This window comes from Rhipicephalus sanguineus, chromosome 3 (genome assembly GCF_013339695.2).
Source record: "Rhipicephalus sanguineus isolate Rsan-2018 chromosome 3, BIME_Rsan_1.4, whole genome shotgun sequence".
Lineage (NCBI taxonomy): Eukaryota > Metazoa > Arthropoda > Arachnida > Ixodida > Ixodidae > Rhipicephalus > Rhipicephalus sanguineus.
In genome coordinates this window covers 171,638,817-171,665,738 of record NC_051178.1, presented here as the reverse complement: position 1 = coordinate 171,665,738, position 26,922 = coordinate 171,638,817, and the positions used below count along the sequence as shown (strand labels likewise).

The window sequence follows — 26,922 nt, the reverse complement described above, 5'->3', positions numbered from 1 at the left end:
GAATAATTTCGAATAAGTTTCGAATATTTCTCAAACATTTTTCGAATAATTCGAAGTGAAATTACAGAAAAAGTTGCAGAGAATCCCTAAGTATGTTCTTGTGAGATAGCAACATGAAAGTGTTTCTTTTCGCTAGGTTGATGAAGCGCTGGCGGGGTCATATTTCATAGTTGTCTTATCAAGAATGAGGCAATGTAGAGGCCGAATTGTATTTATGTACATGATTTGGTGCAACCAGTGTTGCCGACAACACTTTACACGTGATAGGCAGAGATGCCATTTCCTCAGCCTCTCCTCCTCTTTCAACTTCTGTGGAAGGCCAACTGATGTGGCGGACAAGGGTGTGCTCCCTTCAAGTCCAAAGTTTCAAATTTGCCTCGTAGACGTCAATATATAAGAACATCTGAAATTTTGGATGCTAAAAAACTTCGGCGTCCGATTTTTTGGACTTCCTGCCTAAATTTCAGGTCCAAAACAGCATTAATTGAGCCCCCAACTCTGCCACATCTTTCATCTCCATATTGGAACCAGCGTTTTCTTGAGTTAATACATTTGAGACCGTAGCGGAGCTTGAAAGGCAGCTTTGCCGCAATACGGGGGTGTGATGAGGTGAAGCATATTGAAAATCTAGGGACCACTTCCAAACGGACGTTGACTGTCTCTTGGCTAAGTTCGACCGTAACGGACCTTGAAAGGCAGCTTTGCCGCAATACGGAGGTGTGAGGAAGTGAAGCATGTTGAAAATCTAGGGACCACTTCCAATCAGACGTTGACTGTCTCTTGCCTAAATTCGACCGTAACGGAGCTTGAAAGGCAGCTTTGCCGCAATACGGGGGTGTGATGAGGTGAAGCATATTGAAAATCTAGGGCCACTTCCAATCGGACTTTGTCTCTTGGCTAAGTTCGACCGTAACGGAGCTTGAAAGGCAGCTTTGCCGCAATACGAGAGTGTGATGAGGTGAAGCATATTAAAAATCTGAAGGGGTCACTTTCAACAGGACGTTGACTGCATTTGTCTTTGGGAAGTTCGAATAGTTCGAATAGTAAAATTTCAGTGCGAATCGAATCGAATAGCAAACACTATTCGAAAAATATTCGAAATTTCGAATATTCGCACACCCCTAGTAAACACAGTTCAGCCGCTTGCATTGCCTCATTTTTTATAACACAACTCAGCAACACCACCTTGCAGCACCCCTTCATAAAGACTTAGCCTCAAGAAACACTTTTGCATTTTCATCCTGTAAGAATACGCTTAGGTATCCTCTTCAACCTCTTTCTTTGGAGCATTTTAATAAGAAACTTCCAGTGAAACTCTGCTACACTGTATTCTAAAAATATGATCTAGGACTGAGCAAATGCTAAACATTATTCATACACTATTCGTTAGATGCCCTGAATGTTTCTGTGTTACTGTTCAGATAAGGAAAATTACTTGCCAGCAAGTAATTGTGAAAACGGGAAAAAAAAGCATAATATCAGGGGTGCAACAGCCAAAATAGGATTTGGAGCAATTTTTGGAGCAGGAAAATTTGGCTTTTGGAGCAGGAAAATCCAAATTTGGAGCAGGCTACAGGAAAAAAGAACTCCGTTTTGGAGCACAAAATTCCAAATTTCGAGCAGCTTCACAAACAAAGCTTCCTTTTGGAACAGCAAAAAAATATATATATGCAAATCTTTCGATGTCACCACAGTCATGTTTTCAGCGCATAACATACTGAATAAGACCAATGAATTCTGCGGAAACCAGTAAGGCCTTGTGCATGATGAATTTGCACCAAGGTCCTTTACACCTGGCCTACACCACCGGCTGATCACGTCATTGTTGCAGTCCACTCCATTCAGCACCGATGCGTTGAATTTTGTATTCTGCCCTGTTAAAAAGAAGGTCTCTGAGGAAAAAGCCCATTTTAAAGAGAGGCACCATATGTATATTTAGTTCAAGAGAAAAGTCTAAGTCTGCTGTGTTATGCCATGCAACGTCGAAGACAAACCAGGAAAAATGAAAATGTGAAATCGTCATATGTGCGCCCTCCCTCTTATCTTTCACACACACACACACACACACACACACACACACACACACACACACACACACACACACACACGCACGCACACACACACGCGCACACACGCACACGCGCGCACACACACACACACACACACACACACACACACACACACACACACACACACACACACACACATATATAAAATGTAGTGAAGAAGATGAGTGCTACTCGGAAAGGCAGAGGGTACCACTCAGGTGGAAAAGAAGAAGACGTTTGGTTGTCTCGACGCTTAGGCTGGTTCCGCCATTAGCACGTAACTTGTTGTAACTGTTCCTCTGTTTTATAAACCAGTGCTACTCCTAAACGCCTTGTTTTAACTGGTGGAGGTGCTGGGTACCGATCCCAGAATGTCTCGTATATATATATATATATATATATATATATATATATATATATATATATATATATATATATATATATATATATATATATATATATATACAGTCGAACCCACTTATAACGATCCCACATATAACGATCTATCGGTTATAACGACCATATTTGTGTGCACTTACGATTTTCCTATGTTAACCATTGAAGCTGCGTCCAGATATAGTGAACATTTTTCAAAGCCTCCTACTTTTACAACGAACACTTCAGGCACGGTCGCGGTAAAAATATGGCGCATACGAAGCGAAAAAAAAAAGTTAAAACATGCCTTCTAAAGCGTGATAGGAGCGCGCGCTCGCCCGTGCCCCGCTGCAGTTTACTCGCGACTAAGCTACCCAGATCGGCGAGCACCGCTCGCAGATTTCGGACGCTGCGAGCGAGGTCACTCACTTTCCAGCCTTTTCTTCAGTGGTATAATGGCATTGAGGGGAAAACAAAATAGTAGGCAGCATGAAGCCTTGCGGTCAGCTTTCGCACAGTAACCTTTCGTGACGCCGTTCTCTGCAGCTACGACCGCCTGCGATGAACCAAACAATGCCTTGGAACGCAAGAAGGCATAAATGCAAGAAGTGATAATCGCGATAACTTTCCATCGCAAAAAGGTTCACTGCGTCCCTAAACTCGTCGACGCCACAATGTGCCGCAAAATGTTGTCCGTCTTTTCGGGAACGGCAGAGACCGGTCTATCGGTGATTACAACTCCCGCGCGATTGCGGCGATGCCTTCGCGGATAAGCATCAGAAAAGAGCGAAGACGAGGTGGCATCACAGTCATCTGTAGATATCTGCTCGGCTGCGCGTGTGGCGTACGCCGTACACTGCGGATTGACGGCGGTACGGGCGCGCCATGCTTAGCCATGCTGCCGTTCGCAAGTTCGCCGCCGCCGCGACGTGTGAGACCGCTTTAAAGTGAGCTTTGTAGAAACGAAAGTAGCTCGCTCTTGTTAAGCGGCGCGGGCACCGAGAAACGTCGATGCACTGACAGCGAGCGTATACTGCATGTTTGACTAGGCGTCTACTGAAGTGCGCCGCGCATCGTCGTGCAGGGCCGCGAGAGCATCGCGGAGACGTAGAGTGCGCGTTGCTTGCAAAATGCTTGTTTTCGCCGCGTTGAATGAAGAGGCTAGTCGCCGCACATGTCTGTGCACGGTCCGGAGTGAAGCAAGCACGAAGAACGTACAAACGCGCGCATACGGCATACAGCAAGCGGCCTGGCAATGACTCCGCGACCCGAGTATGTGACGCGCTGCACGCAACTAGCCAGGGATGATCGGCTCCACGTCGCGGTACCGCGCTTCGGTGAAACGGTGTCGGCTCATTGCAAAGCCAGTTAATTCACTCGTGAGCACGCAGCGGGCGTCGCGTCACGACGCGAAAAGGCTTAGCCTGTCACCGAAGGGGTTGTTAGCACTTTAATAAAAGTGCACAAAGAAAAAAAAAACGGCTTGGCCGCTAAGCGCACATTTTTAAGGGCGAGTCCATATACAACGAACTACTGATATAACGACCACTTTTCGCGACACTTTCGAGTTCGTTATAAACGGGTTCGACTGTATATATATATATATATATACGAGAGCCGCGCGACCGTGCTCTGCCGTATGACAGCTTTTCCAGAGGAATATTCCTACTCACTCCGCTCATGACCGCGTGTTGGGGTACGGCAAAGATTTCGTTGGGTAAACGCAGCAATGTGAGCTGCTTTCGTTTCTGCAAGCGACACGCAATCTGAGTCTCTGCTCGGGAGGCAGCAGCCAGCGGCATGTTTGTGTCCGTTGCGTATAAAATGCGTGCAATATATTGACAGTAGTAACAAAAGCACTATGCCACACACGCTACCGAGCAGATATAAAGATCCTGATCACGTTAAGGTTGGCGGCGACAACTCGCACTGGTGTGCTCGTTAGTACCTGCCATCAAACCTTCGCGCCAGCAAAGCGGTGACCGCACTCGCGTCGAAGTCAAAATGATTAGTAGACCAATGTTCACATTTCCCAAAAAGCGGAAGGCCTTTTTCGGCACATTGTGGTGTCGGTCTCAGCGGGAGTTGAAGGGAGCAAGTACCTTGATGAACTTGTTCGGCTAAGGCGGTCAAGGTTTTCGTGTGTAGTACTTCTCTAAACAACACTTTACTCGTCAGTACATTTAAAAAGACTTTGCCATATATACAATCCGCGGATTTGTGCACGTGAGCACTGCTAGTTGAACAAAAGCAGCGTTGAACCGGACTCCACCTAACAATAATGACTCCCCACTAAGATTTGCAGCACGTGTCAAAAAGGCCCGTTTGCCAGTTAACTTTCTTTATGCGGTGCTTCCACATTAAATGGCCACTGAACATTGCTCATGTTGAATGACCTTGTAGAGCAGCGTTTGAACCAGCAGTAAAAACTCCATTGAGGCCCATCTGACCACCAGCAAACCCGCCAGAACAGATTAACGTCATGTTTGAGTCAAGCACCACTGGATCGGATTGGATTGGATGAAGGAGCCTCTTCCAACATTAGGTTGCCAATGTGGGCTTCGTTTCGCGCTAAAACCAGCTAAAACTAGCGCAACCGAAAAAAATATTGCGGTTACCTGGGGCGTTTTGGCGCAGCGTGGCGCAGTTTCGACAAATATCGCGCTTTCGGCGCAGCTTGGCGCAGAAAAACAAAATTGTATCTAAATGGCGCAATTGGCGCAGCTGTTGCATCCCTGATAATATGTATGTATCTGCTTGGTGGTACACTTCTTTCAATAATCTAATCACTTTTTACTGATCCATTCGTGTCTATTGCTACCGTGAACTTCCATTAATTTGACTCTGGTTATTTTGATCTTGACTGAAGGTCCCAGCCTGCAACAAGTCTCTATGGGTACCAGCGGGGACTTTCATTACTTTTATCTTGAAATTAGCTTTAACCGGATAATTAGAACTTAGCCGGTCGTCTTACAAGTACCCGACGCCAATGGTGGCTGCAGTGACGGTCCCAATATCAACGGTGTCTGACTTGAAGGCGCATAGAATACAGTGAATGTGTCGGTCACATTCACTCTGCCCAGTCATGATCGCCGTACCATTCACTGTACGCAGGGTCAAATTAACGAAAGGTAACTGTACATATTTTTGGTAAAACAAAATAAAGTAAACCACGTGTGCTAGAAGTAACTCATGTCCTGTGTTAACTTGTGTTAGACGTAGGTAACTCACTGTATGCCCTCTCTCCCACAAAAAATGGAAACTAAATGCCAGGCCTGCGCAAAACACGCAGCACACTCACAGTGTAAGCTGGAGGAGCAGCCTTTCTAGAACCCAAAGCAAAGTCTTTCAGGGCACCTACCACAAGTAAAGTTGTGAAGCACCCTCTACGCCATAATTCAAAACTTTGTGATGCAGCGCAGTACCCGCTTTGAGTCGGTAAGGCAATACATGTGTGCACCTATGCAGCTGAACGCTGTTGATGCTGTGGTTGTTGATAATGAAGATGATGAATTATAGCTCGACCCTTTGTAACAGGTTGGCAGCTTTCAACCACTCAATTGTTACACGATTTACATGGTGCAATGCTTGGTGCGATTCTATGCTTGGTGCGATCCGGTGCAAGCCATGCATCGCCCCTTCCCGACGTGCAGATGTCCTGGCTCCGCTCAGTGCATGACATGCTAGCTTACATCACTGCTACGCCTGTCCTCAATGGCCACCAGTGACAGCCTCCTCTCCACTCTGAGCTCACTGCTGTCTGGCACTTGCTCGCCTCGCGAGAGACACTCGCAGGCCTGCAACAAGGAAGTCATGCGCTGCCTTCGCAGGCGACTTCTCGTTCGCACGTTCTGTGGTCCCCCTTTGTGTGGTAGCTGTAGCGCCTCAGGCAAGCGTACTTGATCGGTCTTGCAAAGTTACCTTGTATTGCCCGCAATCCTGTGGTTGTCGCACTGTGCTGCATCTTGGGTTAATAAACCAGTGTTTGTTGACAACCTGCCTCGAGTGCCTTTTCTGCGCCACGCCGGACAAACCTGGCCGTAGCATCTTTGTGCACTACAGTGGTGGAGGAGCGTTGTGTCCTGTCCTGGTCGCACTCGTAAGATAAGCTTCTCACAAACCTATTTCCACAGAGGTAACATGTAAGTTAGCTTTTACAAGTTGTAATTTGTATGAAATTTGGAAAATTTACATCATATAGAGCACACTTGAAGTTATTCTCTGAAGTGGTTGCAACTTGTATACATTTTTAGAACATCTTTGTTATGTGATAACCAAGGGAAAAAAATATATTCTACTTAAACAGGTTAATAACAGTAGACAGCTACGATAAACCTTCACAATAATCAGCTGGTTTCCCACCTTGCCAGGGCTTGGCAGAGTGGTGACAGTTCCTGCACAGCCGTCCCAGTCGAGTCGCGCAAAGGCTTTGTCCAGACTGCCTTGTGCAGCCCCCTGGCCAGACCTATGCACCAGTGTCCAAGGAACTAATGTGCGCTTGTATGCAGCTGGTGGCGGCTCGCACTCGCCTCCTGCTGCACACGGGCACACACCCTGGATGCCCTTGTATGTCTTGAAAGTCCTGCACGACCATAAGGCAATGACTGCAACCAAACACCGCCACAGTAGCTCAGCAGCAACCTGTATCGTTGTGAAACCGAGCTCAAGAATTTCTATAAAGCCAAAAGGCAAAAGTGCTTAGACTCAGGTGCAGGTTAAAGAACCTTAGGCGGTAAAATTTATTCTGGAGTTCTCTAGTATGGTGTGCCTCACAATTATGTCACATAAAAATGCCAAAAATTATCTTTTTTTCCTTGCATCCACTACGACATAAGCTAGAGAAAACTGTGAAATATGGACAAGTAAGAAGCGCCTCGTCCTGTCTGTCTCACTTTTTCATCCCGTTTATTGCGCTTCATTTTACCAAGTATGCATCACCAACTGGCCAGAACTTCTACTCTTCACAAGTAAGAAGATTCGTGAATGTCAGTGGATACTTTGGTTGGCATGGGGCCGATGAGGAGTACATAGATGGCCTGGTAATGACAGATAGATGGCAATAACAGCATGGTGCCAATAACTGATTTTGGCGGGTTGTCTTGTCATTGTTGGAGCCTAAACCTGCTGACAGCAGTTGTACTTAAAAGGGCAACTAAATTCACATACATTACAGTTGTGACCATGATGCAATCAATCGAGCACAGGTTGGAACAGGATGCACTCTGCTAGCACACACAAAAGAGCCATCCAGAGGACCCCATGCCATTTTATTCAAATAAACAATTCATGCATATAGTGCCACAACATAGTGAGTATGCTTCCCAAAACATACAGACGCATAAATAAAGCCCGTCAAATCAAAATCTGGGAGATTAATGAAGGCACGAAACTAAGGATAGTGTAGAGCACAAGGTGTCACTTGAGTGGGAACTTTAGGAAGCCTAAAGGGAAGTTAGCGCTCATGCTCAAGGTCTAAACTATAGTGATAGCAACAACAAATTGTGAAATGTATTACACACAGTAATACTAATATAAAATGCAGTGAACATAGTAAATGCAGTAAATCCTAAATATAGTGCGGGAACAACCTACACATCATCGCCAGATAAAAAGCAGGTGTTATTTAGGCAGAGCCTGACCTAAAAGAGGAGAAAGTTGGATGCAACAATGCCAGACCAAAAGGCAGGCATTTGTATTGCGCATAAGCTGAACACCCCAGACTGCACCAGAGCTTAAAGAGTAGTTTGGTGTCGTGAGCCTAATTCATGGACTAAGCCAGCTGTGGATTTAATGGTCAACCGCAAACTTGTGCATAACAGCAGACATGATTACCCCCTGTGACCAATTACACAAGCAAGCAGCGCTATGAGTGGGATGCTGTAAATTTGCCCAGAAAATCGCATAAAAAAGCTAATCCAAACTCTTCAGTAGACTCACTTATGTGTCTTATCCTCAGATATAAAAATCTGGTAATCAGAGAATTGACAGAAGCTTTTCATTGCAAGCATATAATGGTCATAAGACTGCATGCACCTACATGCTTTTCTGCACAACGAATGATGTTGCTGGTGTTTGTTCTGCCACTTTGGTCAGACTGACAAAGCATTTCTACTTTGATGTGCGCATCAAGACTACTTGAGTGAATTGCAAACTACAAGACTGATCTTTTTTCTTGCATTCAGGATAAAAAAAAGTTACACCATGATGTACCTGGAAAAGTATTATTATTGATCCCTCCTTCATAGGGGTCTCTCATAACACCAAAATGAAACATGTCTCCATAAAAGCAGTTGCAGCTGTGTTGGATGTTAACAAATACAAATTGCACAGGAAATATTGCTATTGTTCCGGCGTGATAGCTCTCTACATGGATACATCCACGTTGACACTCACTGCCACATCTCTGCCAAGTGCTTTCATCTGACTCTGTAGTGTTTTTGGCAGTCAGCTATGTAGCAATGTGCTACAATGCACAAATGAGAGAGGCACAGTTTGTAGTGTGCGCCCTGAACGTGTGAAAGCATTCTGCTTCTCACTCGCACAGGTCTCTCTGATCCAACGCAGTCATGACTGCGCTGCGCTGTACCGGGAAGCTCCTGCAGCATTTCAGTATATGTAGGTTGCCACACCGATTCTATATGGTGGCACCATCCCTGTCAAAACGGGAAGCATTCATGATGCATTCGCCCCAAGAAATCTGCTTGCATAGTGGTCAGCGCATTTGGCTTTATGCTCGAAATTTATGGAGCTGAAGGTTAGGCTCTCCCCGTTGAGTAACTCGGACAAAGTTTTTTTTTAGAATTTCTTTCTGAGCTATCCGCATGCCCTTTTATTGAATTGACGCACGTCAATTGACCATGACAGAAATGATGCGTGTCGGTTCCTGGTGTACCCCAGCATAAAACACTTTCATGTTAAAACATATTTAACTGTAGAAGTGTCAACATACGGGCTAGTTGGTATACGTTCCTTTTAACAGCACAAAAAAGGACGGCACAAAAGGAGCGAAGCTACAACACAAGTGCTGACCATCAACTAAAGAACCTTTATTAGAGCAACAAATATAAACCAGAAACCACAAAAACTATGCCGGCGCACAATTGTTACAAAACATCAGAGCCAGATACGAAAACTCATCATCATGTAAGGCAATCGATGACTTATCGTACCTGGCTCAGATGTTTTGTAACATTTGTGCACCTGCGTAGTCTTTGCGATTTCTGGTTTATATTTGTCGCTCTAATAAAAATGGTCAGCGCTTGTGTTGTAGCTTCTCTCCTTTTGTCCCGTCTTTATTCACGCTGTAAAAATGAAAAAAAAAAAACTTAAATGGTAGAGCTGTGCGAATAGCAAAATTTTGGGTGCGAAGCGAATTCGAATAATAAAGATTGAGTGCGAATCGAATCGAATAATTTCGAATAATTTTCGAATATTTCTCAAACATTTTTCGAATAATTCGAAGTGAAATTACAGAAAAAGTTGCAGAGAATCTCTAAGTATGTTCTTGTGAGATAGCAACATGAAAGTGTTTCTTTTCGCTAGGTTGATGAAGCGCTGGTGAGGTCATATTTCATAGTTGTCTTTCTTATCAAGAGTGAGGCAATGTAGAGGCCGAATTGTATTTATGTACATGATTTGGTGCAACCAAAGTGCTGCCGACAACACTTTACACGTGATAGGCAGAGATGCCATTTCCTCAGCCTCTCCTCCTCTTTCAACTGCTGTGGAAGGCCAACTGATGTGGCAGACAAGGGTGTACTCCCTTCAAGTCCGGAGTTCCAAATCTGCCTCGTAGACGTCGATATATAGGAACATCTGAAATTTTGGATGCTAAAAAGCTTCGGCGTCCGATTTTTCGGACTTCCTGCCCAAATTTCAGGTCCAAAACAGCATTAAATGAGCCCCCAACTCTGCCACATCTTTCATCTCCATATTGGAACCAGCGTTTTCTTGAGTTAATACATTTGCGACCGTAGCGGAGCTTGAAAGGCAGCTTTGCTGCAATACGGGGGTGTGATGAGGTGAAGCATATTGAAAATTTAGGGACCACTTCCCCCAAACGGACGTTGACCGTCTCTTGGCTAAGTTCGACCGTAACGGACCTTGAAAGGCAGCTTTGCCGCAATACGGGGGTGTGAGGAGGTGAAGCATATTGAAAATCTAAAGGCCACTTCCAATCAGACGTTGACTGTCTCTTGCCTAAGTTCGACCGTAACGGAGCTTGAAAGGCAGCTTTGCCGCAATACGAGAGTGTAATGAGGTGAAGCATATCGAAACTCTAGGGACCACTTCCAACCGGACTTTGTCCTTGGCTAAGTTCGACCGTAACGGAGCTTGAAAGGCAGCTTTGCCGCAATACGAGAGTGTAATGAGGTGAAGCAAATTGAAAATCTGAAGGGGTCACTTTCAATCGGACGTTGACTGCATTTGTTTTGGGGAAGTTCGAATAGTTCGAATAGTAAAATTTCAGTGCGAATCGAATCGAATAGCAAACACTATTCGAAAAATATTCGAAATTTCGAATATTCGCACACCTCTATTAAATGGTGATAGGGTTGTCACCAGTGCATTCCAAACATGTTAAGACTACTGCAGGCCAAATGCATTTGTGCACACTGAAAGTTCTGCAGAAAACAGTTGTAGAATCAAGATGCTGGTGGCCTTACAAGATGCTGGTGTAGGTGCCGTCAGAGAGGCGCACCCTTTCATTGGGAAGGTCCCTCCAATTGGCACCCGGAAAGAAAGGGATGCGGTCCAGTCGTGCTTGCGTGATTGGTGACAAGGACAGCAATTCGTGGTCTCGAATGATGCCCTCCTGGCTGCCTCTCATCTGCGGTTTCATTGGCACATCACCATTAGACAAGTACAGAGTGTTACCTAACAAAAGTTACACATATGCGAGACTCTTCCAGGATGAAGGATGAATTTGTTCCAACTAGGCCGAATTGCAGTTTTGCTTCAGTATATTTCTAGTTCTTCCGGCCCTCTTTCTCTGTGTCCTAATTTTGACTTAACTAATCCAGCTTGTTTGGTGCCGTTTATCGCAGTCTGCGAATGCCAATCACGCGTGCTGAGCTGGTTCCTAAAGATTGGACAGTGTCGAGTAGATGTTTTGCTACTGGTTGGATGGTTACCCCCATCCGATGGACATGGGCGAAGAATCAGCAAGATTATGTGATCGGAGAGCCGGAGACAGGTGAGGCATTTCAAGGACTGCCTAAAAGTGGCTTGTGCGTCTGCTTCGGATGGCCGTCTCAATGTGGAAGCCTTTCGTGATTGGTGTAGGCAGACGAACATTGTGACTGAGGCCCTATAGAACAATGTCCGCTGCAACTTACCAAGGAAGAAGAAAAAAGAGCCGCCTGGCTCGTTTACCGCCAAATTTTTGAAAGTGGTAGCTTTCTGCAGCGGGTTCAGTTGGCTGGTACAATGTTTGTGACCACTACATTTAAACAAGCTTATAACAATATTCAAGTGCCATGAAGATTTCATTGTTACATACTGGTCGGGTTGCACAGAAAAAACAAAAAAGGAGGGAAATGGGGAGGGGGAATGTTGGAACATATGAACTCCTTCCCTCCCCAACTGCACACATCTACCTACCCTCACCCCCACCGTCACTGCCAAGCGGTCGGCGAGCATCACCAGCATCCTTCCATTCACCTTCGCAACTACAGCTTACGTTTCATGGGCAATGTGGCATCCAGATTTAACTGTTATAGCTAGAGCTGAGTGAATAGCAAATTTTTGGGAGCGAAGCGAATGCGAATATTAAAACTTGAGTGCAAATTGAATATTTTTCTAATACTTCGAAGCGAAATTACAGAAAAATAGCTGTGGAGGACCTCTAAGCATATTCTTACGAGATGGAAACATGAAAGCATTTCTTTTGGCCAGGTTTGTGAAGCACTGCAGAGATGTTCTAAATGGTGCTCCATGGTTGTGTTATGAAGAATAAAGCAGTGTCGACAACACTTTACACATGAAAGGAAAAGACGCTCTTTCCTCAACCTCTCCTCCTCCTTCAACTTCTGTGGAGGACCAATTGATGCGGCGGACAAGGGCGAGCTCCGATTGGAGAGGCCACGTAATTCCTGCACAAGGCTTTTGTGGATGCTGGAAGAGTGTGTGCTTTCACAAACGTGGCCAACTAACACTTTCGCATTAAGATGTAGATTACAACAAAGTGAAAAAAAAAAAAAGAAATTCCTTTTGCACGGTAACCTGTAGACCTGGCAGCAGCACACTGTCCACTGTGTGAAAATGAAACTGTGGTGCTAGCTGTTGCGTAGTGACGCGTAGTGACTTCACATGCAGTATCACCACGAGCCTGTATAACTTGATAGTATTTTGCAGTTTTTCAGGTGATACTAATGAATTTTATGTTGCAGGCTGATTTTGCAGCACCAAAACGTTATTCAAAAAGCATGTTTTCACAAAATTAGTCGATCGAGTATGAAACTGAAACCAAGTTCACACCATTAGCAACAGCCGGCCACAAGTAGCAGATGTAGGGACATTGCCATCACAAAATGGCGATGAAATGCATTTTAGAGCTAGTCCGCACAGGCATGGCACAGGCTAATTTTGCACTCGACTACAGTCTGTCTGCATCAAATTTGTTCCCAGCAAGGTGGATATGGTGACGCATCCCTTTCATTATGAAAGCTCATATCAATGGAAAGTTATTTCGCACGCTGAGGACAGTCACTACGCATCAGTTCTGCATGCCCAAAGCCTGTGTCCTTCAGTGGTGCAAACAAAGGAAGGACGTCTTCAGCTGCATGTCGACCAGAAATAGTTTCTATGAACCAAAAATGAGAAAATATCCGGATCTCAATGACAAGCTTGCAGGCGTTCTCAAGCAGCTCCGTGTTGGCAGAGCTTGTCAAGGTAACGGCCTTTGAAATGGCATGCAATCAAGGCGTATCCAGAAGTGACGTTAAAGGGCCAGTAAACAGGCTCAGACTTTTTTTCACACCCCCCAAACAAGCTCGCCGATTCGTACAGTAGACCGCAGCAATCACATTTTTTTAATATTACAGCGCTGCGGGCCGTGCAGACCCTCCATTTCGAAAAACAATTCTCGCGCTTCTTTCCTTCGCCTGAACAATCCCCTTCGTACGTGCAGTGACGCAAACTTGCCCATGGGCAACTTGGCGTACCACTGAGATTGTCGATTGGTCTAAACCAGGCCTCAACAAGTTAACGTCAGTTCCTGTTCCCACCCACTCCTACGAAACTGTGCCTTGTTTCTTGGCCCTGTGGTGATGCGGTTTCGGCCACGCAGTTGTCGGGTTGTCGCGCGTATATTCCTCACACTGCATAGCACCTGCACGCAGTTGGCCTTCGACATGAGCAACACGTAGAGGAAGCATTGTTCACTTGTTGGCTGCAAATTGAGCGGAGAGAGGGGGAACCTCCGGTAGCTCGGATGGTTCGTGCTTGCTTGAGTTTGCACGCGTGGCAAGCAGGGTTCTTTTCTCTCGCGCCCCTTCGTCGTCTTGGAAAGCAAGCACGCATTCCTGCTGCATTGTGAACTGTCACAAAGGTTTAAAAATACTGAAGAGCCGAAAACTGCCCGCAAAGTTACGGAGCACGTGCGAAAATGTAAACAATAAACAACAAGGGGCCGCAGCAAGCGGAAGTGCATAGCGACTGATCGAGCTCGCCATTGACGTCAATTGCTGACGTCCTGTCATGTTGCCGAATTGGGCGGAGTCACGACAACGGGCTATGCCTTCCTCTCCCTGTGGCGGAGAAGGGTGGCGAGGCCGCGCGAAAATTTGAAACCAGCTGAAACGGATGTTCTAACCCCTGTAATTTCCTTATTATAGCACGTACTCGCAAAATTCTTGCAGCAGCATGTTCACATCGCAAAAGTGCGCATATTTCTCTTCAATGCAATTTTTGGACGTCGGGGTTGTTTACTGGCCCTTTAAAGCCAGCAAAACTGGATCACTGAAGGAAAGGAACTGCCAACAGAATAAATTTCACTTTCCATAAGGGTGCATTGTTCTTGCCTTTTTTTTTTCTTCTGATCGTCAACATAGCGGTGTGCCTTAGTTTTAAAAGATCTTGTGACATTAGGCATAGATGCATTTTTAGTCATAATTCTGGAAAATTGGGTGCACCTTACATTATACGATGTACGGTATAAGCAGATGCTGCTCTTCGCACTTTTACGCTGCGCTCTTTCTAGCCTGTGTGCAGTTATAGAGCTACCTTGTCTAAAATAGTGTCAGGGTGTGGTGACCACCGTTAACCTTTCAATAGGTCAAAGTTTGCAAGGAGAATTGGGTTTATGCACATCACGTAGAACTGCTGTGCTTTGATTTTAAGCAAATGAAACCAACATATTTATTTTCTGAATGGAAGTTCGAATACTTCGAATAGTAAAATTCCAGTGTGAATTGAACCGAATAGCAAACACTATTTGAAAAATATTCAAAATATTCGCACACCCCTAATTATAACCGATGAATCAGCGCAGGAACATTTTAGTATGTATTTTACTTCACCTTAGACGACGTACAAAAGCTCACGTGCGTGGCGGCTGATCGTTTTTATATCCAACATGTTGTTAAAATTGGCAAAGCTATAAACGGGTTTGACTGTGCTTCCCTGCTCAGTTCACAATAAACCTTGAGTGACTCTCATCCATAGTGATGCCATTCAAATATGCTGATTTCACTGCACGTAACAGTGACATAATCGGTCACAATTACAATAACGACACATTTCACTGCCACCAGTTTGTTGCAGCGAAATCACCAAATGCCTCAGAATAAGGTAATTGACAGAACCCACCTGGAAATGTTACCCTTGAGCAAAATTTGAGCGCGAACGAGTCGCTGGATTTGCTAGAAAAATGATGCACACCTTGCGCTCCCCATTAGGCAGCACTCGGCAACCATGCGATTTAATTTACACTATACAAGCCTATATACAAGCTCTCTCAAGAAGGCAACATTTTTCTGACATATACTTGAAGCCTAGTTTTCATGTATGGCCCGAACTGCCTCGTGTGGTCTCACATTGCAGAGTTGAGCACCACCCCACAAGCCTACCTATGTGTCTGCTTTTGGCATGAACCTGACATTAACTGTATCCTTAACTGTATCGCTGATTTCACCACATAGCCTAATGATGCATTACGAAATATTTTGAGACTTCAATACATAATGGCATGTCACATACAGTAAAACCTGGATATATCATACACCTGTATAATGAATTATTCGTTATGTCCAAATAACTAACATCCTTGTGAAAATGCCACGCAAAATATAGCACTGTACTATGCATATACTCCACATTGCTGTACCTCCACAAATGTGGAGGTACCCATTGCTGTACCTCCACAATTAATATACCTATCAAAATCTTCAGTGCAATGTGCCCGCCCCTGCCAGTGTGCTTCTCCTCCAGCAACACATCACATTTTTGGAAATTTTCATGCCGACGAAACGGCATTGTTCTTTAAAATACTGTCAAGCAGAGCACTGAATCTGAAGGCAAAAATATTCCAAGAGCCGGTTGAGATCATGATTCTAAAAGATTTACTCCAACTTAACACAAAGGTGGGGGAAAAGAAAACTCCTGCAATCGTGGTTCATCCGTCGCGACAAATCTGTTTACAACAACCGTGGCCTTCTACCGAACGGTTACAGGAACATATGTGGCTAGCAGTGGACTGGGAAACCTTCCTTGGCACCAGTGTATACTGAGGATGCCACCCGCATAGGTGGCGAAACGTCAATGTAATTTTGTTATATTTTTGTTGCGTTAAGTCGCAGCAAATCTTTTAGAATCATGAATCTGAAGGGCAGTGCAAGCCAAGGAGGTACAATTGGCAAGGTGCACATCTCAAAATATAGCTAGCTAGCACAACAAGGATTTTATTTGCACTCCATAATGAGAGATTAAGTAAGCTTTACTGCAGCACAGCGTGATGATGCAATGAAGCACATTGATAGTGAAGCGAACGAAACTCCGTGCACCGAAGCATGTCACCTGCAGCAATTCGTTATCGAAAAGGGGACCGCCATGTTATTTCAAGAACCCTTGGACAAACATATGGGTAAATTCCAGCTTTTCACAATCTCAAGAGACTATCTAGGAGGTGCAAGGTATTTTTATGGACGTAAGCAAAGCATATTTTGTAGGGGTGTGCGAATATTCGAAAATTTCGAATAACGAATCGAATAGCATTCTATTCGATTCGGTACTCGAATCGAATAGTACATACTCGAAATACCGAATATTTTTCGAATAGTTTTCGAATAGTTAGCGCCGATGGGAGAACCCCAAAACAATGATACTTTGGAATAGTTAAAGGCCATTTTTCTTCTTTTAATCACTAAATTACCAGTATGCATGCAGCCCAAGCTTTTACGAAACTACCGACGCTATATTGATTACCGGATGAAGGCGTTTTTTTTTTTTATGAAAGCTCCATACTCGCTCAGTTTTTACTATGCTGCCTCTGCATCGCATTAATCAGTTCCTGTCGTCATCTTGTAAGAACTGAAGGTGCACCTGCATTCAGCTTCATGAATAGCAATAGATGCAAGGGTTGCGTTTGCGTAAATTGTTCTTGCAGATACAGCTTTCATCACCGATGTCTACATGCCTTCAGTGCCGAGGACCAGGTTGCGATGGCAGGTTTATGTGTTTCATTACCGCCTTAGCTGTATGCATAGTCTTCGGTTCAAAATTGTTTAGATTTTATGTCTCAGTTTTGTTTAAAAGCAGGCGACAAAGTATCTGCAGTCACTGCTTTATTTCAACCTACAGTTAGAAAATATTTCGAAGGTTGTGGTCGCTGCTGTATACAAGCTTACCTCAGATTTCATAACTGTGGTATTTTGAGTCAGTTAAAAGTAAGCGCAACGCTCTTTGGGGAAAGTTCGTGAATATTTCTTTCAAAAAAAGAAAAAAAAACTCTGCGGCGTTCTAGGACCGTTTTGAGAATAGTTTTCTTACTATTCGAAAACTATTCGAAAAGTATTCAATTAGTATTCGTATTCGATTCGGTGTCATCACTATTCGATTCGTATTCGATTCGGTTCCAAAATTCACTATTCGCACACCCCTAATATTTTGTATTTCTAATTACAGATATATCAAACTTCATGATCCCCTTTCAGCTTGATATATCTGGGTTTGACTGTATACCATCACGGTAGAAAACAGAAGAAAAGGAAGAAATCAGATTAGAAGTTCTGCAACAAACTATCAGCCACGTTACCGTCACGAAACCATTGTCTATTATTATTTATCATCAGTTTCTCCACTAAAAATGACACGCTGGTGACATTGGCCAATGCTGTTAACACCGCCGGCACCCCATTTTTTTTAGAGGAAGCAGCGAGAAAATGCTGTCTCATGATGGATGCCAGTGCTGTGATGGCGATGTGACAAAGCGTTTGTTAGCTATGTGAATCAGGCCAAACAGACAACTTGCTTCTGGTATTTGTCTGGACTGGCAGACAATTTGTGACACCTGTAGGTGCTCAAACAGACAACTTCCATGCCGGGTAAGTGGAACTAGGCACTTATGTTCCCAGGCTTTAACATGCCACTTGGACAAAATGGGTATGAATCCTCAAATGTACTTAGACTGTGTCACACCTCTTCATGCAAGCCCACCTTGTGCTTTTGATGGCTCAACACTCACATCAAGAACGCAGTATGCGACCAAAAAAACACGAATTAAAAGAATTCAGCGACTGGTGCAACAAACCATTTCCTGGTAGTGCGTGAGAGGCTCGCAAGTGCCTGTCACAGGCGTTCCCGGCTCCAGGCTAGCCAGGTCTGAGACTGCATCATACAAGGTGATGGCCCGCAGTGGTGCGTGCCTTGTCCATTTTGTCCCCGGGTGAAACTGCACGCATCAAGAATGGCCATTGTGCACTAAGACCTTGAGCAAAAAAAAAATCAGCAAACAATGAGGGTGCAGTTCTATTTGCCCAAAACACTGCTGGGTGAGACATTCAGATAGACTACAAGAAAATGTCTGCAAATAAATGTAAGTTTCTGAACACAAAGTAAGCATCACCAGCTGCTCGAACCCTATCTGAGAATTTGATGTCCTGATGCTGTTAGGATACATTTACAGTTAAAATGTAGTAGCTGGGATTAGTACTTGAATCATGTGTTTCAGACCCTGAAGAATAGAGTGACACTTTAAAGAAAAGCTTTCTTAGGTGACCATTCAGCATCTTACCATATTTAATCACATAATGAATGCAATTTTTTATTGAGAAACTTACGGAGAGTTGCGGTGGGAGGGGGTGCACTCATTATGCATAGTAAAATTTTGAGTGACATTTTGCTTAACGTGGCCACTGTGGCCATTAGTAAAAGCAGACTCTTAACTATGGTAATCAACACACACAAAGACTGCAAAAAAAAAAACTAGCTACGAATGGGTAAAAAACTGCGCAAAGTTGTGGAAATATCCTATTCACTTTTGCAACATCTTATGTGACGCTGCACTGTTCTGGACAAAGTATGCAGCCGACAGCATTCTCAGCACTGTGCCAGATAGTGATATGTACACAATGCTGGGGAGGCGTATTTTAATTTCTGCCAATGCTACCATGCGCAAGATTGAAAGGGGTGAGCATCAACAATGAAACCAAACAACAGTTCCCTAGGGAACCTCAAGTGCTTTTTGAAGCGGGAATCAGTCCACCCACATTACGATCATGGTAATGTACGCTTTTGCTGATGCAATAAGGAAGTGCATCACTGTATGGCTATGTAACTAGGTTGGTGCTGGGTGCTCCTACCTTCAGCACGTCAGTATTTGACTAGTATCACTATTCTATGTAAAACAGCGCTCCCCACTACACTACACGTGCCAACAAACAACTTCACTACACTGCGCTGCATGGGCCAATGATGCCTGCCTTCATTCTCCTCTCCCTCTTGTTTTCCTGTCACATGAGTATGCGGGACAAGTGCACATGAACCTCACGGTGACTTGAGAAACCTTGATGAAGAAAACACATCTAAATGAAGCACGGAAACTTCACTTCGTCTGCATGCCAGCAATGCAGTAGATCTGCACGCTTTTAAAATGCGCAGCCTACCAATTCATGCAAGTTATGCTTACAGCATGTTCACGCGTACATACAAGTCGTATACAATGTCACAACTTATGGTGTGGCTGATGCCACGCTACCAATGTGCTCGCACAAAAATTTTCATGGTCACAGTAGAAAAAGTGTTGCACAAGCAACGTAATGAAAAGTATACATGAAAAGGCCACAAATTTTGAAGTGTTTCATAGAGTCAAACGCACCTCTTGACTGTTAATGGTTGATGCCCGTTCTCGAGACCTAAACGAAGACTTTGGTTCGGGAAACCTGGGCAATACTTGGCCTGGTGCAGCCGCCATAATAATGACCCTGCAAAGAACGTGGCTGCGAGATAAGTATCTCCAGCAAAGCACAAAGCCTAGATGCGCAATTTAATAACAGCGTTCATTAGAACAACAGAACGGCACACATTCTGCTAAGTAATGATGCTCCATATGCAGAAGTAAGATGACTGAGCTATCCTGCCTGTCCCACTGCTACCCCAGTGGCAGTGGTGGTGGTTCGTGCAGTCAAACAAACTATTGTTGTGACATGCAACAATCAACCAACCCAGATTGTTACGCTGTTATGATCTCAGAATTATCTTCAATGTAGAGGACATTGTCTCATGCAAGGTAGACCATGCCTGACTACGATGTTATTATACTGGTAAAACAAAAGTATTATGGACAGGCCACAAAAATTGTGAAGTACAACAGTGACATTACCAAGTATACTGAGATGCTGGCTATAATAAACAAGTTTTAATAAAAATAGCGCAGCCATGTCTCATTTTGTAATAATGGTTAGTTGATGCCTTAAATGACCTTGATATTGCCATTAGAGTGCTCTGAAGTTATTAAAAAGGTATCTTTCAGCTTGAACGTGCCCACGCATAACAGTAGCTGCTCCGTCCACCTAATCGGCCACAGAAACCCCGGCCATGGTGAGTTAATTCCTTCAAGTCCGTCTCTCAGAATTATCTTCAATGTAGAGGACATTGTCTCATGCAAGGTAGACCATGCTTGACTAAAAACAACCACGAATGACTGTAGCCAAGCGTCCACTAGCTTGCATACAACACAAAACACTAATCTAAGTCAGCATGGCAGCTTACTTTCAGTAAACAAGGAAAGCTGTTTGTCACATTGCAACATGTACATCAATTTAAAAAAAATTTCTACCTCAGAGCAGTGCAACTACACAAACACCTTGTCAAGAAGTGGAATACAGTGGTCACCAAATCTGTGCAGCAGCGCCATAAAATTGCAAACACAAGGTACAGAAGGCGCACACACCTGAGCCTGCTTTGAGGCAAACCATAGTTGCCAGCCTGAAGCGAGGCAAAGGTGCACTGGTAACCCATCCGCAGCAGGCACTTCAAGGTCAGTGGCAACATCTGTCCATTGTGACCGTTGAGGAAACCCTTCACATTTTCCATGAGGAACAGCTGTGGCCGGTAGTAGTCGCAGCAGCTCAAGTACGACGACACCAGTGAATTCTGCAATACAGTTGAGTGTCTCGTAAGCAGTGGAAAGACAGCACTCACCTACATTTGACTGCTGATGTTGCGTGGATTGGCACAACTAATGTTGCTACTAAATACTGGATGTTATTGGTCGCAATAGTAAAACATATGAAGCCAATCGACAACAAAGCTAAGGAAGGCATAGTCGGCACTATTTGAAGTTTTCAGCTGAAGTGTAATGGCGAGATAATGGAAGATTAAAGTGGATGAAAACTGCAGTTAGCGGAGACTGAAACCACGACCTTGACATTACGTAAACAACGCATTACCAGTTGTGCTACAGTTGTAGCCATTCCGCCCTCTATTTTCTTGGCTGCATTTATGTAACGTGAAACCCCAAGAGTGTTAGGCAGCATCACTAGTGACCTTGATGGCAAACATGGTACATTATTGTAGCTAGACGGAGTCACATGCTATGCGGCTTTCATGAGTAGATAGCTAGCCAATGAACCCTTGCCTTCTACCTAAAGGTATGAAACCTGCCAGAGTCAAGACCCTCGCTATAAATGAACAAAAGAAGGGCAGCTGATCGATTTATCTACTTGTGTTCATAAGTCAAACATGATTTTTAGAAGGATGACAATTCCACCTCAGTACAGTTTAGGTCCAACAGTGCAGTGTAAGTTCAGCATGCTCCAATTCCTTTACTTTTCAGTTTTTATTCATATGAGATAGAACTATGAAGGTTTCCACACTGATTTGCAACATTGAACTGGTTTGTGAACCAGTTGAGTGGTTTATTTTATTGCCCAACATAATAATAATCATTGTGGGGGTTTTACGTCCCAAAACCACCGTATGATTGAGAGACGCCGTAGTGGAGTGCTCCGGAAATTTCAACCACCTCGGGTTCTTTAATGTGCCCCTAAATCTAAGTACACGGGCCTCTAACATTTCACCTCCAACGAAATACGGCTGCCACGGCCAGGATACCATCCCGCGACATTCGGGTCAGCAGTCGAGCACCATAACTACTAGACCACCACCGCGGGTTTCCTAACATAATAGCACAGTGCGCAGTCTTAACGACTCACCTGCATGTGCATGCTGTGCCAAAAGGGAACAGAAGTAGACTTCTACGCACATAAGATATGGTATAATTAATGTTTTCATGTGACTATTAATTACACAAAGTTAATGTTATGTACTTGAAGCAGATATACTGAATGCAGGCAGTCATGTTGTCGGAGTACGTGTCAGACAGTGATCAAAACTTAAGAACATCTGTAAGCGAATTAAAAAAAAAAAGATTCCAGCCAGCTCCACTCCATGAAAACCGTCGAAACAGCGAAGCTGATGCCCCACTTCTTCAGGCCTTTCTATTGCCTACGTCAAGCGACTTCTTTTTTTGGGAGTACGCAGTCTTGGCCGTTCTGGAAGAGCGAACTCCCGAAGAACCGACACCCTCTTTTACACTCCACCGAGCCGCTCACTGACCTACTTCTCGCAAACAGCTGGCTTCTGACGCACTTTCCGCTGAGCCTCAACCGCGCCCCTATTGGCTCGCCTTCCAATGGTTCCCCCCTTTCCACCAAGCTTCACTCTTGCCCCTCTCGGCAAGGCACTGCCTCGCCCCTTTCCACCAGGCCTCTCTCGGAACGATGTAACCCTCCCCCCTTCCTACCAAGCCTCACTCTCGTCACACTGCAAGGCCATGTGACCAGTGTTGCCCCGCTGGTACCGGCGAAGGGTTGACTAACAGCAGCTTCGCTATTAAAAGCTCAAGGTGCGCTCTATAACATACAGCACAGAAGTTCCTCATAACCAATGCTAGATGCCATCTAAATACAGGTGAAAAATAAAGCTTCAATAGCAATGTCTTCCTTACTAACAAAGACTTATACAAGCCCCACTGATTCTTCTGGAGATAGCACTGGTCTCCTTAAAGGTCGCTTAAAATAAGCACCCGGAATGGCATTTGCAATGCAAAATACCACAAGCATAAGTTTATGGTGGCAGTGATGATGATGAGCAGTCATACTTTGCCTGGGCATCTTTTTCACACAACCTTTTTCACACAAGCGTTCTGACATCGACATTGGCTGTAGGTTCAACACTGAACGTCAACACGGTATGCATTGGCATGACAGCTACATTTCCAATCCTCAGTTGAAAACTCCCTGCAACAGTTGTTCCTTCACTGGCACATACCTAGTGTCTTATCTTGCAAACAATACAACCTACAAGTCCTAACAACCTACTAAGTGAGGCACATTAAAAATAACATTTTGAAATATCGTAAATTATTTGGCAACCCATGCCCCTCTAAATGCACATTTTTTTCCAATCCTAGGTAGATATTAGATTAGGTTAGGTTAGGCTAGGCTCAGGCACATGTTAGAAATACCAGTTTGGATTCAGTTCCAGCCAGCACTCCTATTCAGGCTCAGTTTACAGCTCAGGTACAGTTGAAGACTCTGATTTTTTACAACTTGTGAGCGAAAATAAAGTGATCCAGCGCAACTGTGCCATTTCACATTTCAACTCAACGATGGCTGGCAATGACATACCTTGAGTAAGGACTTTTCTGTGTGCCGGAAACGGTTGAGATCGCTGAAGCCCTGACAAGGGGGCCCTCCACAAAGGAGCTGCACTTCTCCCCTTTGTGGCAGTGGTTGCCCGCTTGCATTGGTCATTTTGCCCTGCATGAGAACAATGCCAGTCAAACACAGTTCTAACTAAGGCTTTCTAACATCTTACCTATCAAAAAAGTTGCAAAGGATCCCTAAGCATATTCTTATGAGATGCGAACATGAAAGCGTTTCTTTTGGCTTTGTTGTTAGGCAGAGGTGCTGTAAAGTGGTGTTGCCAAGTTGTGTTATAAAGAATAAGGCAGTGCGAGAGGCCGAATAGTGTTACACAATGTTCGGCTCATTGAGTCTAAGCAGTTTGGTCTCCCTGCATGCGATGTGACCAGATCCCGGTGGGAATTCAAGCCACACTCCGATTAGTTCCTTGTTAACGTCTTTCTGCATTTATCGCAGCTTTTCACCCACTCTGGTGACGAGTCCATCGAGTACGTCAACGTTCCGCACAATCAGGCAAGGATGTCCAATGCATAACCTTAATTTGCAGAGCAGGCTCCCCGTTTCTGCCTTTTCCAGTCGTTCTTGTACTTGGTGACTTTGGTGTAATCATCAAGGGAGCACTTTGTCGGAACCTTACTTCGTCAACAAGTCTTCTGCCGATGTCCACAATATGCATACGGCATCGACTCAGACACACTGCAGCTGGGCATGCTGCTGCGGCAGTGTTTCTACAGAAGTTCAAGGTCAGCTGGTATGACCGACAACGACGCTTTCTTCAAGTTGGGAGTTCCCATTCTGCTGTGGGGATCCCTCTCTGCTAATCTGCGGTTGCAAGTTGCACTGGAAATCGAAGAAAAGGAGTGCCTTTTTTTCGTACTGATTTACCGGAGTACAAAGGCTGACCTTGCTGCCTTGGCTGGTACACTATACCTAGGCAGTGTATTTTTGGGGGGTCACGCATATTTACAACACCCAGAGGGGATTATGGCTACACCCCATGCATCCTCATTGGAAAGGTGCATTGTTCATGCCAGCGACAATCAGTTCCGGTGGGAGAGGTCACGTGCTTTCAGGACACTGACTTCGTGGACGTCCGGCACACACGCATTTTCCCTAGCCTAGCCAGGTAACGCTCTTGTGTTAATAACTCAACCTTCTCCCACAAGCTATTAGAATCTCCCTTACGTGTTTTATTTACTGCTGACTCTTGCTCACCATTTTAGCTCCAAAATTCCTCCACTGGCAATACCGGTGTATCTAACACCAAGACCACATGAGTGCCACAATTTTTTTTTAAAAGAGGACAGCACCTTACTTAGGCACTCATTACATTTCTCGAACCAGCAGATCATGGCGCTTATAGTTAAGGTACATTTACTGATTAGTGCCACATTAGTCACCTTTAGTACATCGCTGAGAAAAGTGTTGAAGTCCTGGGTGAAGACTATCGACTGTGGAAAATTGCGCTGGAAAGCCCTCGATGCCACTTCGCTGTTCTCCACAGCCCAGGAAGATTCGGTGGCACCTACAGCTTCCAGACCACAGGAAAAACCTGTAAAAACACGTGCAATATGAGCTTATGCTTAAACAATGCGAAACAAGATACACATCCTGATGGCTGAGGCAGTACGAATCAATCGTCAAGATATATAACAGACTTTCCATTTTTTTTACACATACAGTTGAACATCAATATAATCAAGCCATAAGTGCAGTGAAAAGATTTGTTATGTAGCAAACTTTGTTGCGTCGGGGTTTCTGTCATTCAGTTGTGCCAATAGTCATGCATACTTAAAACCTCACGATTCTGATTTGCGTACATGCATTCATGAAGATATTACAAGTGATTTCGAAAGCAAAACCAAGCAAAATCGGTAGCGCACACAACACATAGTACGGCTTTGATTACTGGCCATCGTGACTGCATTTCTAGGGGTCGAAATGCACTAACACCTGTGCTCTTAGGCTGAAGTGGTTTTATAATGAAAACCACTTCAATTTAATTATCGCTTTTTGTACACAAAAGCCTTGTTGTATTGAGCTTGCAACAAAAATAGACTTCGTTAAATCGATAGAAAAAGTACATGGATTTCGATGAGAGCAAAAAACAAACAAAAAGCGCTAGTTACATTGTAAGCTTCATTAAAACGAGGCACGTTATACTGCAATTTGACCATGTTTATTAATAATATCTGGGGTTTAACATCCCAAAGCCATGATATGATTATGAGAGACGCCGTAGTGGAGGGCTCCGGAAATTTCAACCATCTGGGGTTCTTTAAAATGCACCTAAATCTAAGCACACGGGCCTCAAAGATTTTCGCCTCCATCGAAAATGCAGCTGCCGCGGCCGGGATTCGATCCCGCGACTTTCGGGTCAGCAGTCGAGCGCCATAACCACTAGACCACCGTGGCGGGGCAATTTGACCATGTTTGTTTTAACCACTGTAGGCAACTCTTTCTAATTTGCTATTGTCCACTTATGTCTCTAAAAGTAAGTTTAGGAAATGTACCAAGGCTTTCACTAGCAGGCTACAGTAGAAAGCACATTTTCTATATCTGCTTTGTACATTACAGTGGACGAGGTGAAAAGCTCCCACAAATGAATCCTTCAGCTGCACGAATCACATGAACATGCAATACTGGTCCTTTCTTATATTCTATGTCACTTCTGCCCAATTAACTCACTCCTTAATGTATACTAGCTGGTCTCTTTATATGCACTGTAACAACATGATCACATCCTATATTTTTTCGCGGGTAAGGCAAACGAGTTCCCCTGCTTGGGATCCAACATGCTGCACAGAGATGAACCAGTCCATACACAGTCACAAAATGTGCAACTTTAACAGTAAAGTTAAGATCTTTCTCACCTTTTCCACCATTCATGTGTTCCCAATCTTGTCTAGGGGACGCTAGTACCTTTTCCTTTGGAATTTTTTCCCTAGGTTCCCTACTGGCTTTCCCTAGGATCCCTAGTGAACACTAGCGGTTTTTAAACACTGCCACAAAACCCTTGTTCAAAGATAAGTTTCTTGTACAGCAGGGTTTCTTAAGCCGGAGTACAATGCAGAACCTCACTCCCTCCCTCCTAAAATAGAGGAAGTCTTTGGGACAGTTTGAAGGAGTTTGTAAGAACTGCTATTATACAGCGGTAAAGAATCTAAGGCATGCTAAGAAAGAAAGCCTAACATGGAGAGAAAAACCAAACTAGCTCAACTTTCCATCGTTCTATGCCACTATACGTTCTACATTCGTGAGCACACTACCAAAAAGGCAACAGATAAATCTGGCAGGACATTTACAACAAACTGCCTGCATGAAAAATTATCTGAATTTCAATACGAGGGCAT

At 44.3% G+C, this 26,922-nt stretch overlaps 1 protein-coding gene across 1 annotated transcript in view; it reads right to left on the bottom strand.

Annotated features, from left to right (window-relative positions):
* The window catches only part of LOC119387663 (DNA (cytosine-5)-methyltransferase 1), a 120,100-nt gene that overhangs the window by 5,186 nt on the left and 87,992 nt on the right, over positions 1–26,922 (bottom strand). Inside the window, exons 25-31 of the mRNA XM_049414218.1 lie at positions 24,970–25,121; positions 23,552–23,683; positions 20,812–21,014; positions 19,738–19,843; positions 18,172–18,312; positions 11,090–11,253; positions 6,786–7,005 (exon numbers count right to left, since the gene is read on the bottom strand). Of these exons, the coding sequence (XP_049270175.1) occupies positions 6,786–7,005; positions 11,090–11,253; positions 18,172–18,312; positions 19,738–19,843; positions 20,812–21,014; positions 23,552–23,683; positions 24,970–25,121 (1,118 nt within the window). The remainder of the gene's footprint in view (positions 1–6,785; positions 7,006–11,089; positions 11,254–18,171; positions 18,313–19,737; positions 19,844–20,811; positions 21,015–23,551; positions 23,684–24,969; positions 25,122–26,922) is intronic.